The 17,588-nt window shown below is 34.1% G+C and overlaps 1 protein-coding gene across 28 annotated transcripts in view; it reads left to right on the top strand.

The window, feature by feature from the left end:
• The window catches only part of CELF2 (CUGBP Elav-like family member 2), a 395,195-nt gene that overhangs the window by 25,285 nt on the left and 352,322 nt on the right, over positions 1–17,588 (top strand). For 5 of the 28 annotated variants that reach the window (XM_063448260.1, XM_063448257.1, XM_063448259.1 and 2 more), the window contains exon 1: positions 10,564–10,832. The exons of 22 other annotated variants lie outside the window; for them this stretch is intronic. In XM_063448260.1, the coding sequence (XP_063304330.1) occupies positions 10,759–10,832 (74 nt within the window). In that variant the 5' untranslated portion in view covers positions 10,564–10,758. Of the gene's footprint in view, positions 1–10,562; positions 10,833–17,588 lie in introns of those variants that run through there. One more of the 28 variants, XM_063448241.1, reaches the window with a different exon arrangement.

Below are 17,588 nucleotides of genomic sequence, written 5' to 3'. Positions count from 1 at the left end.
TCTCGGGCAGGCCACAATATGTGCAAACCATTGCTGCCATAGGAGTGAAGGAGCCATCACGTGTGTATGAGTGTGTGTGCGTATGAGTGTGTGTGTGTGTGTGTGTGTGTATGAGTGTGTGTGTGTGTGTGTGTGTGTATGAGTGTGTGGGTGTGTATGAGTGTGTGTGTGTATGAGTGTGTGTGTGTGGGTGTGTGTGTGTGTGTGTATGAGTGTGTGTGTGTGTGGGTGTGTATGAGTGTGTGTGTGGGTGTGTATGAGTGTGTGTGCGTATGAGTGTGTGTGTGGGTGTGTGTGTGTGTGTGTGTGCGCGCATAAAATGTTCATAAATGCCTATATTATTTTCTAATCATTTTACAGCACTGTGGAATACATTGAAACTTTGTGGACGAAACCATGATATATAAATATATATCTCAGTATGCAAAATTATAAATGGGAGCACAGGCAATTGCATATCGGTAAAGTTAATTTGTGTGTGTAGGAACAGAGAAGCAAATGCTCCATTTTAAAATGTTAGATTTTCTTTCTCAGGCTATTGTATATGACCCTGGCCATACCATCTTCTTTAAATGCCAATAGCAGAGGTGAATTGAAAATGTGACACACTAGTTGTTAAATAAAACACTAACCTATGCACTTGCAGTGCTTTCTATATGACCTACTTACATACTACTTCACCCTCCCTGTGGTATGATTAAAAGCTGCTTTGAATCCACTATTCCCTCAAGGGATTTGAGGCTAGAATTTAACAAACTGCTGAGAAGGCTTAAGTCAGTAAGAGCCTGGGCTTCCCTGCAGCTTCTTTCAGCTAATTCACATGTAATTAAAAATAAAATACATTTTTCAAAGAAACCCATGTTTTAATGTTGTATTTTAAATACCCATATTTATTTCAAAACAGTAACCATATCAGGTGTTGAAATTGACAAGAACGTAATAATGCCAAAGGTTAGGGATTGTCTGGTTAATTTAATTTAATTGTGTTGCTTAGCAATGTGTTAAATATCAATTCATTTGACTATTAGTTGAACCCTTGCTAATAAAAATACAGAAATATGTTCTATGATTTAGGATTGCATTAGTTTATGTGCAAATAATTTCTTTTCAAATAGTTGTTATTGACATTTTTTCATAAAAAGGACTGTATTTGCACACTAATTTTTTCTTAAATGGAAACTCCAGTGCCAGGAAAACAATCTGTTTTCCTGGCACTGCAGGTCCCCTCTCCCTCCCACCCCCCAATACCCGGTTGCTGAAGGGGTAAAAACCCCTACAGTAACTTACCAGAGGCAGTGACATGTCCCACGTCGCTGCTTCTTCCTCCGCTGCCGCTCCTCCTCTGTATTACGTCGGCCGTTGGGCGAGACTGATCCCGCCCACCAGCCAGGGAGACCTAATGTGCATGCACATTAGAACTCCCCATAGGAAAGCATTGAAAATGATTTTCAATGTTTTCCTTTGGGGAATTGAGCGACGCTGGAGGTCCTCACACAGCGTGAGGACGTCCAGCGACGCTCTAGCACAGGTTTTCTGTGCTATGATGCAGGAAGTGCCCTCTAGTGGCTGTCTAGTAGACAGCCACTAGCGGTGGAGTTAATAAAAAACTGCAATAATTACAGTTGCAGGGTTAAGAGTAGTGGGAGTTGGCACCCAGACCACTCCAATCGGCAGAAGTGGTCTGGGTACCTGGAGTGTCCCTTTAATGATTTTATGACGATTATTTTTTTCTAGCAAGATTTTAAAATATACATTCAATTACCTCCATACATTAAGAGAAGAAGATATTTTAAACCACTATATATATATATTTTTTAAATACACACTTTGGTGTTTTTATTCATTTATTTATTGTATCTAGTTCTCTTTTGTTAAAAAAAAATGGCCCAAAAATATATGTTTCATCTACTGAAACACAACACACCAATCTGTATCAACCCAGCTAAACAACAACCTTCTTAAAAGCATTTATCAAAATGGGAAGGGCTGTGTTGAGTTAGGAATTACTCAATTGCAGGTACAGGAGAGAAATGGGTGACCCAGTCTAAAAAATAATGAGGAGATCCAGGGAAATGTAAAATTATAAAAGGATTTTTTAAAAATATATGTAAAAAATATTATAAATTGAGATTTTGTAGATGTGAGTACATAATAGATTTTGCAAGCACATGGGTGTTGCTCAAGCTGAGTGAGGCCCGATGAGATGAATATGTAAAAAAACAAATTAGAATTGGTTGATGTGGAATAATGGTGAATGAAGGATGGCCAAGCAGAGGTAAACAGCAATAGTTGAGCTTGGCAGATAAGATGTGTAAGGAGTTCAGCAGCAGAAAAGGTGATGCACAGAAAGATTGTTCATGTTCAATAACACAGGAAATGTCAGGTGAACATAATGGACAATCCATTTGTATGACAGTAGTGGATGGAATACAGATGACAATGCTTTGAGCTGTAGGCAAAGGGGACATGGAAAAAGGTGAGACATTGTTTATTTCATTTACATTTTTTTCTTTTCATTGATAATAAGTGTAAGGATGTTCGGAGGTGATGTCAGAGTCGAGGTCAGATGTATTAAAGGGGCATAAAAAAAACATATTTATGTTACCTGCAAATAAATTGGTATTAAAGCCATAAGCAAATAAGGTGAGACAAGAATTATGTATAAAGTAGAACGAGTACCCAGAACAACGAAATGTATTACATTTACCAGAAATGAGTTTGGTGTGTGGTATGCATTTTTAAAAGAGATTTTGCAGGAATAGGTATGCAGATAAGAAAATAAATAGGTGAGGGCAGATACCTGATAGCCAGATTTTGCTAAGGTAGAATATGGAAGATCAGCTAGAAAGGGTGACATTTAGGTAAAGGTAAATAACTTAGAGGCTAATAAAGACTGAAAATTGTGGACTGCAATTTCTTTGGAGTTGCCGAGAAAGAAGCCATATTGCATAGGGACAGGAATAAAGTGTGTAACAATGAGGATAGGTTGATGGTTTTGGACAAAGTATTCAAGAAACATGCAAATATAAGGTAGAGGCTCTCTGGGTAATAAGGTGAAAGGAGTAAGACTTTGTTAAGTTCAATGTTGAGGTAGGGACTGAAAATAATGAACTAAAAAGGGAGGAATAGTGATGTAGAATTAGGAGAGGGAAGAAAAGAAAGTTGGTGGTTCTTAGGAGAGTTAGCATGCAGTATGAAGGTGAACAGATATTGTGTAAAGAAAAAGGAAACTATATCAGGAAGGTTGATAGGGTAGCCTGGAAAGGATGTTTGAATGTTGGAAATGTTGATTAAAACTATTTTTGTATGATGTGGTAAGAGGAAATAGCAGTGAAAATAAAAGGAGAAGTTGGTATAAAACGTAGTCATTTAAGGTAGAGAAGAATGGCTTGGGTAAAGAAAGAAGGAGATAAAGAATATGTTGTTCAAGCTTTTTTTGCTTTGCTTCAAGGATAGTAGATTATTAAGACAAAGATTGAAGATCGATATCCAGTGGGGATTTGTTTAGGTGAGTTTCTTTAATCAGTATGATGATTTTTTCGTTCCATATTCAATAAGCCACAGAGCAGTAAATATAGCAAAGGATAAGGATATGACAGCATTGAAAAACAGTGTATAGCTTAACGTTTTTCTAGAAGTAAATTCGAAATAAATTCAAAATGTGTATATTGTATGAACTTTGATTTTACTTGTATGAATGCTTATATGACTTGATAGCATGAATCCAGAGTTTATTTACTAAGCAGTAAACCATGGTAAGTTACCCACTAAGTAAAAAAATACATTATAGATGTAATTTACTAACTCAACAAACTCGTGTCTGTTAGCCTTCCAAATCTCCAGATCTCTTCATTAAATACCAAGCCTAGGTTGTTATAATTAAAAGGACTCTAGGTTTTTAGAATTGTTAGACTAAAAAGATTTAGGAGGGGCGTTCTTCACACAATAAATGTATTTAATTACTTTAAAAAGTAAATGAGGTAATACATCTGATCACTTTTAAAATTCTGTTTAATATTATGATGAATGTGTGTTAATGTGCACAGTAGTGTTTTTTGCCACCATTCTCTGAGAGGATCCCCCTAGATTAATAATTAAAATGCTTATATGGTTCCAACTTAGGAAGAGTCCTACTTAGTATTCTGTTGAGCCATTGTTATCTTTGAAATGGACCCTGACAATGAAACATTACAATTTAAATAATTGCTTTCAAATTCCACAGAAAATAATAATGATCTAATTTATTTTAGTCAATAAAATGATCGAAAGGGTGTGCATAACCATCAGGAAACATATCTCCTGTTGTTTCTTCATGTTAAAATATATTCAAATATAAATGTTACGGGTATATTTATAGAATACAAAAAAGTGCTGCATTTAAAATAATCAGTAGACACATTCCTTTGGTTGCTACGGTGATTTTTCCAAAAGTAGCCCAGAGATGTTCCAGTTTTATCTTGATAAACATGGTCAGATGTATTTGTTTTCTTGCAGCTTTTTCACTATTCTGTATGTGTAAAGAATATGCATACAGCACATGTGACTTTATATAGGCATTATACTTACCTGCTGACATCAGATGGGGAAATGGGTCCAAAGAGTATTGGTTGATTACACATAATGTGTTTATTTTTCAATAAAAAAAACTAATGGCACATTATTCTTAAAGGGACACTTTAGACACCCAGACCACTTCAGCTCATTGAAGTGGTCTGGGTGCAGTGTCCCTTTTGCACTTAGTGCTGCAATATAAAATATTGCTATTCCAGATAAACTGCAATGTTTACATTGCAGCACTAAATCTGCCTCACTGGGGGCGCTTCCTGGATTGAAATTGGCCTTTCACGCTCTGCATGAGGATATCTAGCGTCGGATTTTTCCCCAAAGGAAAGCATTGATAAGGTAAGTAAATAAAGGGTGTTTAACCCTTTATTCACCAGGGATGGGGAGTACACAAAGGAGGGGGGAGGAAGAGTGACTATAGGGCCAGGAATAAAGCTTTGTATTACGGCACTATAGTATCCCTTTAATATGACTTTGTATTTTTATACTCGCTACTGTTTGGTTTTCTAAGGATCCACAAATCTACTTTTAGACTAAGATATAGGTTAGTATTGCTATCTTTGTTAATCTGCATTGATCATAAATAACACAATGTTATAACTGCAAGAATTTACTTTATTCTTCTTCCTATCAGTAAGTGGCTTTTTAAAAGTACTTTTACCTTGGGCTTACCCTTGCATTGTCAGAGCAGCCATTTCCAAGTCCTCTTTGGTCAAAAGCATAGTTCATCCAGCCAACCCCAACAATCAAGAGCTAGTATTTGTTTAGGAACTCTGATATCAAATGTTGAATATATATATATAGATGCTAATGTTTATTTTCAGATAAAAAAAAAAAATATTAGAATTTTCTTTAAATTAGTCTATAAAACTAAATATAGGTCAGTTTAGTTATACAAATAATGTATACTGCAAAGGTCGCTTTACTTGAATAAAATTTTTCATAGCATCCCAAAGGATGAAACGCATGTATTTTCATTGCAATAACAGGAAAATTAGGATTACTCTGTCCAACAATGTTGAATTCAAAAGACATATTTTCTAATTAAGACATGGAGAAAGCAGAACATTTTACAATCATTTAAAGTTTGCTTCTGCTGTTGCAGATCTTATAAATTCTGCATTTGGGAAACATGAAAATATTGATGAGCCAAGTTCATTGTAGCTGTTTTGGTTCTTATAATATCTTATTTGCGAGTCTGTTTTGAATAAGAAATTCATTTGTTGTATAGTACTGGAACAATGTACTATGTATTCACAGTTACATTTTGTAACAGGTATATTTTTTAGGGAAATAAGTTAAGTATCCATAAAAACATAATATAATATATGGAAGTTGCTTATATACCAGCTTTTAATTATTAGATCAAATTTTCCTGCTGTTCAACTTTTAAGGATAAGTTTGTAATTTTCAAAGTCTCTCCACACCCAATTATTTCTTACTGTTATTGAAGGAGAAATTTGGGGGAGTCTGATCTCTTCTTGTGATGTAGCGCCTACTGACTTTTAATCCTTTTATACCAAGAAATCTGCTGTTAAAAAAAAAAAAATGCCATGTGGGTATAGATCACATATCAACTATGCATGAATCACCATTTTCTAATATAGGTATTAGAATTGTGCAAAAGTTAATATAAGACTGTTTGTCCAATTCAAATGCCTTTTAATCCACACAGACACATCGATCATCTGGGATTTATCTGTGAATAAGACTCCACAAGTAAATCCCAGATGATCGATTAGACTGGGTGTGGACTAAAAGGCATTTGATTCTGCCGAACAGTAATAAACTAACTTCTGCACAATTCTACAACCATCCAAAATAAACTTTTGCACAAGTCTAGTAGGTACTACTTAGGATACAATAAAATAGGTGCACAATGTGGGGGTGATTAGGGACTGATGCTCAAACACCTAAAAAGTGGTATCCCCTACACCACTTAAAAATACATAGCATACATACATAAAAAGGTGGAGCTCAATGCAGCAAATATTCTGAAAAACAAGATAATGCAGCAAAATAGTGTAACACAGTACATGTAAAATTTTGGTTTAAAAATATATAATGGTGTCACTCACAAGCCTGGAGTCATACCGTCATATGACTCCGGTGGTATATGCCTCTGGACCATTCAAGGTTGTCCAAACCCCTTCTGTGTGAGGTGTTTTCCTTTAAAGTGCTGTAGTTCTTCTTTCCAGTGCTTTGGATTCTTTCTCTCACTTTGTTTGCCGGTTTGAAATAATAGATACACCAGGTCCAGGGTAGTGAATCCAATAAAGTGCTTTATTACTTTAAAATCAAAGAGTAAAAAATAAATAAATGAATCTGTGCCAGGCAAATACCTGGATAGACTAAGTAGTCCAATGTCCAATGTCCAAAACGCGTTTCGCCTTGTTAAAAGGCTTCCTCAGTTGGTTGTTCTGTCTCTTCCTCTCTTCTCCTGTTTTTAAATCGCCCGCTTCAGGTTGTTAATTGTTTGTGTTTCCGGTCTTTCATTTCCGGTTTTTCGTTTCGTGGAACGCACGTGCGTAAATAGCTGTAAGGTAAACAACCAGCATGTTTCCAATTGTCTAATGAATTATACAGTCCTCATTTTGACATACTATAGTGTATATGATATGGTGTATTCACCCATGTTAACACTGCTGCAGGTGATTTTGTGAAATATCATACATGAAGTAAACAAGTTGAGCTATGCCAGTCAATCAAAATGGTGCACGCCGCCATCTTGATTATGCTAAGTTAATGTTCGCTTGTTCTCTGCTTTTAAAACTATGTCATAGAATGACCTAGTCAAATTTGCAGCACACTGAGTTCAATTATAGTCAGTTAGCCATATTTTGGTTATCAATACATTTACAAGCATTGACACAGGCGCATTGATTAGGTTTTCATGGAAGAATGAAGGTGCCTTTCATGACATTCTTTGACTGTTTTTTTTTTTTTAGTTTTCACGTAGAAATAAAATACTATATTACTCATAATTATTTTTATCTCATACATAACTGCCACGTTTCACGCATTCAGAATTTTTTAAAAAAAGAGACGGTTGTGCTTTATTTTTTTTTTATTTTTCATATACATGTTAAAGTACAATCTTATTCGTATAGGACACATTCCATTTTTTTTACAAAAATATCTGTTAAGCTAAGCTTTACCTTGACATACTTCCATTCCATTATTTAAGCCACAAAATAAAATTGGTCCCAAAAACCTGGCTTTTCCCTGTAACAATGACTTTGGGATACTGATGAGGAAAGTTCCGCTTGGAAATAGAATTTAGTTTAGAAATATTGGACTATTAACAGAAAAAAGTTTAATCCCAACTGGAACAACATTTATTTGATCTATAAGTATCAGATTGTATGTCTTCGTTAGTACTGCTTTGAGAATAACTGCACTAATAATAAAAATTGCTTACCTAAAGGGACACCATAGGCAATCCAATAAAGCTTATTCTCGTGGGGGGGGGGGGGTTTGTGTGAAAGTGGCCTTTGGGTGCAGCTTCTCTGTTTTTCGCCAGGCTATTTTTGAGTTATGTGGGAAAAAATGAGATTTCTTGGCATTTAAAGCCCTGCCCGTTCATTGCTGCTCAGACTTAGACAGTGATGATAGGTTGGGCGAAACTGAAGGCGGTGTAACCCAGTGTTCCAATCCCTTCTATTGCTGTCTAAATATCATCATATAATGAGGAATGAAATGTCCAACAACAGAAAGGGTGCTTGGTTATCAGGATGACACTGCTTTATGTCAAACTCCTTAAAAAAATTTGACACAAACTAGAAGGGGCACACCTAAAAACTCTTGACACCATAAATACTGCAATGAACTGAACGGTGTGTGTAGTAAAAGCCGCCTTTTGAATATTTAAAATGTCTGAACTTGGAATTCCTACTGTCAGTTCCATCAATTCCTGTTCTATTTGCCGTTAAATCATCAAAGAATCTCACAGCTAAATTCATTTGAAAGCATCGTTTGTGAGGTCATAAGAAAACACAAGATAAATCTTTATGGTTCTACCTGTTGCTTACTGAGGCAAATGCTACACTGTCTCGTTGTAATCACACAAGGAAGAAGAGGTATCAGAATTTGAAATAGCATAAAAGCTTAGATAAATGATTACACTATGTAGCGGTGTTTTGTGAGTATTTCATTTTTTTTCACTGATATCCAAGTAAAAGTATTAGCACTATAAATAAAATAATGTATATTTCATTAAGAGTAATTTTAAAGATTTCTAAGATGCCTTTTTTTCCCCTTGGTTCAATATTTTGATTGTTAATTGATTGGTGATCGTTACATATTTCAATTTGGGTTATTTGGATAAATTAATTGTCATGAATTTAAAAGCAAATTGCAAAATACATCATGAAAAGCTGATTTATAAATTTAGCCTATATTGTTTAATTTGACTTTCGTTTGAATAACATTCAGTGTTTAGTGAATAAGCCCCCATTTTTAAAAAAAAAATGACTAGTATGAGGGTGTGTTGAGTTAGAAAAATGAATTTTCACTGGGATAGCAGTTTCTCAAAGCAGGCAACAATGTGGTATGTTTAACTGTACACACTTGAGAAAAGTACTTTAACTGGATTTAATCTGAGAAAGATTAGCTACTTAAGGTTTTTGGGCACTGATAGCATTTGTCACATTCCTAAAGTATGATACATCCCATGGGCTATTCACAGCACCCGTTGGTTGTTTTTGGCATTTTATGTTTATAATAGATAATACAGCGTTATTAAACCATATTTGCAAGAGTTACATGCTACAAACAATAAAAAAATAATAATCTACTACTAATTTATTTCAGGCATGAGAGCCAAGACTGGTGTTTTTGTTCTTTTGCTAACATGTTTACATGAATATGTAGGCCTGAGTACTAGAGAAAGACTCACTTTCTTTCAAGTGCATGGGATTAACATCTTCTCTAGTGTATTGTAACAACTTCAAAGCACATGGATGGGTAGCCTAAAAACAAGAAAGATGTATAATAACATGAAAGTACAGGTCCATCCATTTTACAGTTTGCAAACGTAAAAAGAAGGAAAAAAATATTCATTAAATTGCTTTTTTCTTTCTTTTATAAAACCAAAATAATTGAGATAATGGCTGACAAAATAACATATTTCCATATTAAGTATCACAGCATTAGTTCTAGCGAATATATTAGTTTCTATATCTATCCCACTAAAACTTTTTGAAAACCACCTTATAATTGAATCCTTAAAGTGCAAGTTTCATATTAATGCCAGTGTACATATTATTTCCCAAACAGTACATGTTCACTCATCTATATCGCATGTTTATTTACGCACTCTAGCATCATATATGCAATGTTACATTTATTACTGGATTATAAACGCATTTAAATAACTGGTATCTATTTACGCCTATTGTAGTGACAAATGCATATAAACATTAATACAAGTGTATGCAATTAGGGGTTAACTTTTTTAAAGTATACTATTCCAAGTGTACCGTGTTATATAGAAGATAAAAATGTAAAAAAAAGAAAAGGTAAAAGCTCTCTATATTATTGGTAAATTAGACTGAATTGCAATGTTGATCTATCATAACAGAATTAGATTTATGCAAGAACATTATTTCAACAATCGTATACTTAACACAATTATTCCTTTCATTGCTGCAGTTTTTCTTTGTGCATAATAGGGAAAGGTTCATGGATCTTAGGTTACATAATGATTTCCACGTTTCTCTAGTTTGCATTGTAGCATGTGTATAGGAAACATTTGTTATACAGTGATCTAAAAAAAATGGCTGATGCTAAAAATAACAAAAAATCAAAAACAAAACACATACAATTAACAAACAGCATACAGAATCACAGCATTTTACAGCACATTTAAATTTTTAAGGAGTACAAGAGAAATGAACTGAAGGGAATAGAACGGAAGGGATGCAGGGGTTAAATTGAGCTGCAGTATGAAGGGAGCTCCTCCTATCGTTTCAGCACCTGGTACTCTATAGACAGTTGCCTCAGCAGTAGATTTCAGAAGGGATTGGAGGAAAACAAGAGGGGGAGAGAATGTGACAACTGCCGACTCTGGCTGCTGCCTTGGGGAGGCCTCCCGCACCTGTCTCTGCCTGTCTCTTGGCCAGCACTGTTGTTGAATCAGACAAGCAGAGAAACATTCTTATTTGCCAGAGCAGAACGGCGTGCAGCAGCAAGAACATGACTTCTTCATTCAAGCTGGATTTTCTTCCTGATATGATGGTCGATAGCCGTTTGCTAGTTTCTGACAGAATGTAAGTACAGATCCAGTTCTCTGACAGCTGTGGAGCTGTGTTATGCTACATTAATGCTACACTGTTCATGTGTGTGCGTGTACATTGATAAAACCGTGGCACACACCATTCTGTAGTTCCTCGGGCTACAGAGTTTTGGGGAGTGATTTGTGCCTTCTGGTATCTGGAGTTAAATCAGCATTTGAAATCACTTTGATTGTCTTAACGATCTTCTGCTAATTGTCATAAAACATCTGAGATCGGAAAAGAATTGCAAGCTATGAGAAGGATTTTTTTTTTTTTTTTTTACTTAAATGCTGAAAACAAAAATGGCATAAATCATTGTGCTTTACCAGTGCCTTGCATTACAACACACATTATTTCTCATGTTTCAGCCCTGATAGAGAGATGATGCTTGTGGATTTCAGTTGCATAACTAAATTTAAAAAAAACAAGCAAGATTTCTCCATCCTATTAACAGTAATGCAAAAAGAAGAGAGGGACGTGTTCTGATCCTTCATCCTGCATTTGTTACATTGATCTGACATCTACTGCTTTCATTTCCAATAGTTTGTTACTGTTCTAGGATATTTAACTATTCCAATAGGTATACCATACCATAATACTGTGTCATATTTTATGGGGTATAATAAGCAAAATATATGTTTAACTCTTTTAACTTGAAGAATTAACCATAGTAAATGTGTCTTTTAAGGCAGTTAAAGGGTAAACTGTGTCCAAGTTAAACAGAATAACAAGCCCACAGATATAAATATATATATTTATGCCTATGAGAATAAATATTTATGTGAAATGTTTAACTGATTTTTGATAGAGCATAGCAGAGAAATATAATTTCTAAGCCAAAAAAAAAAAAAGACTTTTACAAAACCCGCTCGTGCAAAAAGCCACATCTGTTACGTTTTATTTGGCTTTTTTTTAACAAGCATGTTTGTACATTATGTTTCTACCAAATAATTGAAAACAGGAAATATTTAGTAAGGGTTAAAGTGTATCTATAAATAAAAGGCAGTATATGTTGTAATAACTGCCAGCCATGATTCATTTTTATGTCTTGCAAAGCCCAAGAAGAACCATTCAGAGTTTTATGATCAATTTTAGTGGCAGCAAACTTTCCCCAGCGGTGTTTGTTGCTATCCTAAGCACATTCGAAAAGTAGCCTTAGTGTAGAGCAATTCAATACTAGTCTATTGTTTAAGCTGTTGAGCCATGGGGGTGGGGAGATGAACCCTTTCATATGCTGGCCAGCTCACTTTATACAGTGCTTGTTTTGAATAATATAGAAAATACTAAACTGCTTCTTTTAAATGATGAGATCACTGTCAGAGCAAGTCCCTGAAAGATGTCACTAAAGTACAAATCTGTTATTCCCAAGAGGATATGGAAGTTATCTAAAAGAGTGCCGTGGTACAATGCCAGGAGTTACTGGTATTCAGAATTATAATAACAGTGGCTATAGGATATAAGGGCATAATGGGTTAAATCCATGCATGGATATATGGAGCAGTCTATAAGGTTATGCTGAGTGCTTCTTTCCCCATTATCATCTAACTGTATGTTGTGTTTTATCATGTAGGATTGCACTGTTGAATAATTGATGTTTTCCACTGTATTGTTCTTAAGTGCAGTTTTCCAGGGATATGCTTAGAGAACAAAAATATAGATTTTTTTGAATACTTTTTAAAAGCGAACATTTCTTCTTTTATGATCAAAATAAAGCTTCTGATAACTCAAAGTTACAGTCAGTTTTTTAATGAGTTCCTTTAAATGTCCTGACCACTTGGCATGTGGCACATGGTCCAAGTTATGCATGCATGTACTAATCCACTATTCCAGGGAGAATAGGGTTGTTCTCAAACTTATTCAATTGACACAGTTAAACTAAACAAATGCCGATTACTCTTAATGGTGGACCGTGTTTTCAATACAGCGATAATGCTGTATAGATAGCGCTACTTTTCTGTTCTATGTATATATATATATAAAAAAATATTTGTCATACAGATTATCTTCTAACCAAAGATTATTTTAAATATATGTATTTATGTGCTTTGAGGTGTATTTATGTACTTAAGGTGAAAATGTCCCTTCATTTTCTAGTTTCCAGACTCATAATAGTCATAATCAAAATATGTGTTAAATAGACAACTATATAAGAGAACATTTATATCATAAATCAGTAGCTAAACATTCTGTATGATGCCACCTCTTTATTAACCCCTTAAGGACCGATGACAGTGCATACCATCATCACAATCTGACCCCTGAAGGCCCTGTGCCAGCATGGAATACATTGCTTATTAAGCACTGACAGCTCTAAACCTGTGTGCTGTTGCTTAATGAATGAAGCATTCCATTTTGATACAGGCTGACTGAAGACTAAATTTTAAAGGTAAACATATTCGCCATGGTTGGTCTATAAGGAGTTAATCATATGTAAGCGAAAATACAGTTTAATTACTGTTAATTCTGCTTAATATACAGTTTGCATGTTTTGCTTTCAGTGATTTTTGTCTACACAAATCTCTTCCAGAATAGCTAGCGTGTTTTATATTACCCTGTGCTACAGTTTAAGCAAACATTAATCATAGAGAGGTTTATAGTCATACACATTTAGTGATGGCATGAATCCATATTTTCCTTGTGGTGTATTAAATATCACTTCTGTTTTGAAAATCGACACAGCAAAATGTTTACATCTATCTTACTAAAACTGATCATATTGCTCAGTGAAAAGATTTCTTAGCACACCTGATGATACCTGAAATCAGTTTTAAATTAGGAGCTTTATACCACAGAACAGTAAACAAAGAGCAACAACAAAGTGCAATGCCAGTGGTATTGCCATACGCATTTACAGTAGTTCAATTATTTTATTTCTCTAGAGACAGGTGTACTTTAGAGCTTAATAGGGGAGGCACGTTTAAAGGTTTCATTAGTTGGTAGACTTCTCTTTAGTGTTTAGGACTCTGTTATATTAGAAGATATAGTTTATTGTAATACAATCAGACAAAAAACATGTGTGGTTGAAAGCTGTGCAGCAGCTTTTTAAGAATACTCCAATAATACTCCATTAAAGGTTATTCTTAACCTCTTAAATGAACTAAGGTCAGTGCATGCTATATTCTGAGAGCTCGCTTAAATAAAAAAATAATAAAGCCATGTAATGCCGTTACGTTTTGAGTGTGTGTCGCAATGCTTTTTTATTAACTGGAACAAAGTTGAGACATGCTGTTAGTTCTTAAATTATCATTCCAGATTTTTCCAGCACATGAAATAGTGTTTATTGTTCGGAGGTTTATTTCTCTGTGAACTTAATGATAAAGCTTTCATGCCAATACCTTCGGAAATTGAACTGGTCGTCTAAAACAAATATCCTAAAGAAGTTATCCCAAGACTAATATGAACACTACACTTTGCTTATGATCTGAATAGCTTTGAAGATATATGGCTTTAGGCACTACTTCATTTGTCATCTGGACACTTAACCACACTGACTAAATTTGAAACTAGTGCAGTTTGTACACACCAGCAAAGTGAATGTGCATCAGTTGAGTACTCCTTTACTGGCTCAAATATTTCAACCTTACATCTCTCACAGTGCCCTTCTAATTGGTGTCTATTGATTAACCTTTATAGGCACTTAGCAGAGTACACCTTCACATCAGATTATGGTTGTAAGTGTGCATTAGTGGCGATGTGAAGAGTGAAAGATTAATGGTCGATTTATTTGGTCATGTCTTTTTTTTTTAAAGCAGTTTTGAAATCTTAAAACCTTAAAATCGAATTTGCAGCAGGTAAAATACATTATGAAAACCCCCTACCTTTCTTCCAGATATTTTTTACGTCATATTTTTATTTATTATTAGTTTTGCCTTACCTCATATTAAATTTGTGAAAATCTCCCTTGGTTGTACTTCAGTTATTAATTTGCTCACACAAGAGACGAGAACAACTTGATTCATCTGTAATCTCAGAAAAGGTGAAATGTAACAGCAAAATATCAAATTAGAATATTTTTAATTTATTTAATAAAAAACGATAGACAGACAGCGAGAAGTAGCCAGCCAGACACATTCATTGATAAGCTCAAACACGTATATATATAGTATATAACAAATACATTTTATCAATATTAGGTTCATTTCTCCATGTATATATATATATATATATATATATATATATATATATATATATATATATACACATATATTTGTGTGCGCGCCGTATATAGCATATACATGTTTGAGCTTATCAATTAATGTGTCTGGCTGGCTACTTGTCTCACTGTCTGTCTGTCTATTTAATATATATATATATATATATATATATATATATATATATATTGATTGGTCTTCAGAACATGGAGCAATGAACCTAATATTGCTAAAATGTATTTGATATATATATATATATATATATATATATATATCAAATACATTTTAGCAATATTAGGTTCATTGCTCCATGTTCTGAAGACCAATCAAAATATACAAAATGATCTTGCATGTGTGAAAGGCCCACTATTACAGCATGGAACCCAACCTGTGATTCTGAAATGATTGAGCTTAATTACCACTCATTTTATTATGAGAGCTTGTGATATTCCTTTATATCCAGCAACAATTTGCAAAATATGCAGCGCTGAAAAAAAATGGCAAGATTTATATTAAGCCTCACTTGAATGCTACGATGCCGTGTCAGTAAGTACCGATCATTACATATTGTGTACAAAAACATCACATCACTATAGAAAATACTAGTGAAAACCTGAAGAGAAACAAGGGATTGTTTTTGAAGATGTCAATTTAATTATTGCACCTTGAAAAACAATTGACAAATCTTGCATAAAATGAAACAAAAAAAAGACTAAAAACAGCATACCTTTTGTGCCTTGCTTTCATTAAATGAAGGTAATAGCCTACTATACATATTTACAAAATTGGGTTCTGACATCAAAGAAACTATTCTCAGTTCTTCATAGTATGAGGTGTTTTTTTTTTTGGGGGGGGGGGGGGTTCTTCATAAAAGGGCAAAAATACTGTATACCGTATATCGGTATACCATATGAAGTGTTTATGAATATCAGAAAATGTAATAGAGAAATCCTTCATCATGTCCTATTGGTGTGCCTTTTTGTAACCCTTAGTATAAATATGCCCCACTGCATTATATTGCATACACATTAAAAATAACGATATTGTCTCATTCAACAAAATTGCCAGGTTGGCACAAAAAAAGCATTTTGCATAATATTTCTGCAGGTGTTGGCTTGCGTGTATGTGCTATTATGATACCACATCAGATTTGAAAGAAATGCATTTTTACTGTATTTTGAAGTTCCACATTAGAGCCTCTTCTTGGCATTAAAGGGGTTCTTTTTTTATATTTCCAGTACTCCACATGTATGTTCAGTAGGATTTAATGCAGCTGTTTCTATCTCAAAAGAGCACAAATCTCATTTTTTTTTTCTTGCTGCCCTGAAACCCATATTTATGATGAACAGGTTCAGGAATAAATTTCATCGACTGGGCTTTGATTTACTTCACAACAGCCTAGCAAATTGCGGCAACATCTGATCTTTTAAATAGCCAGCTGTTCTTGGTTCTCATGTAGTTCGTTGGAACCAGAATGCAACATTTTTTTACTATCCTAGAGAGAACATAAAGGTAAATTAATAAACCCGTTGATCAAATATACAAGAGGTGTTTATGTTTTTTTTTTTTTTAAACTATCATAATGTGTATATTATTTTTTTCTGTTTTCTTTTTGAATCATAGAGATTCTTATTTCATAATATGAGATTATTTATAATTTTGTTATCTACATCAAAAACATGCATTTTGAGAAAATACGACAATTATATAATGTTTTCATTCTAACTATTTCATTAGCAAGTCTGTTAGATAGAAATGCCCACCTGTGCCATGTTGACAACATGATTTGTTATGGTCTCTTGAGCACTAACCATAGGGAAGAAGTAACTTAGTACGTCAAATATTTTCATACATGTATCATTTAAGCCACAGTAAGCTCTATAAAAAGTGTAAGTTACATGTCAAACATAAATAGCCTCGTGATTGACAACCAAACTATTATGCCTTTATATTATATGCAGGCTAACTTAAGTAGAATAATGTATTATGTAATACTACTAGTATCCATATACTTATCAACAGTTAATTGCAAATCATTTTATCATATTACAAGTACTAGCATAATTGTAGTAGGGGTTATGTAGTGGACTTTTACTTTAATTCTGATATCCTTACAATAAAATATACCTTCTGATGTTGATGTCCATAGTTCCACTCGTGTAAATACAAATGCATCGAGTGGTAACTGTATTAGATACTAGACTTGAGCACAGCAAACAAACTCAGTTCAGCCGAATCAATTTGTATGGAAACAAAGTTTGTTTGGGTATGCAGACAGGTGTTCTGAAATTCGTCCTTGTGGCTGTTCAACTTACTGACAATTTAAATCAATACAAGAAATTTGGAAAAACGATTCAAACAAAAAAACATGCACCAATCAATGTACTGCAAAATATATACATAATAAAGATATAATTTGCAATACACTGATAGGAACATGTTCCTGCATATTAATTTACAGGTCAAGTGAAGTAACCAATGGAAGTGAAAATAAAGGAGGAGCGGTAAAACAAATTAAAATCTACATTTATACATTTATATATTATATATTTAAATATATAAAATATAAAATTAGACTATTTTACTGCTCCTCATTTTC

The sequence above is a fragment of the Pelobates fuscus genome, chromosome 3 (genome assembly GCF_036172605.1).
Source record: "Pelobates fuscus isolate aPelFus1 chromosome 3, aPelFus1.pri, whole genome shotgun sequence".
Taxonomy (NCBI): domain Eukaryota; kingdom Metazoa; phylum Chordata; class Amphibia; order Anura; family Pelobatidae; genus Pelobates; species Pelobates fuscus.
The sequence above is the reverse complement of the archived record's forward strand: the minus strand, read 5'-3'. Positions and strand labels throughout refer to the sequence as shown.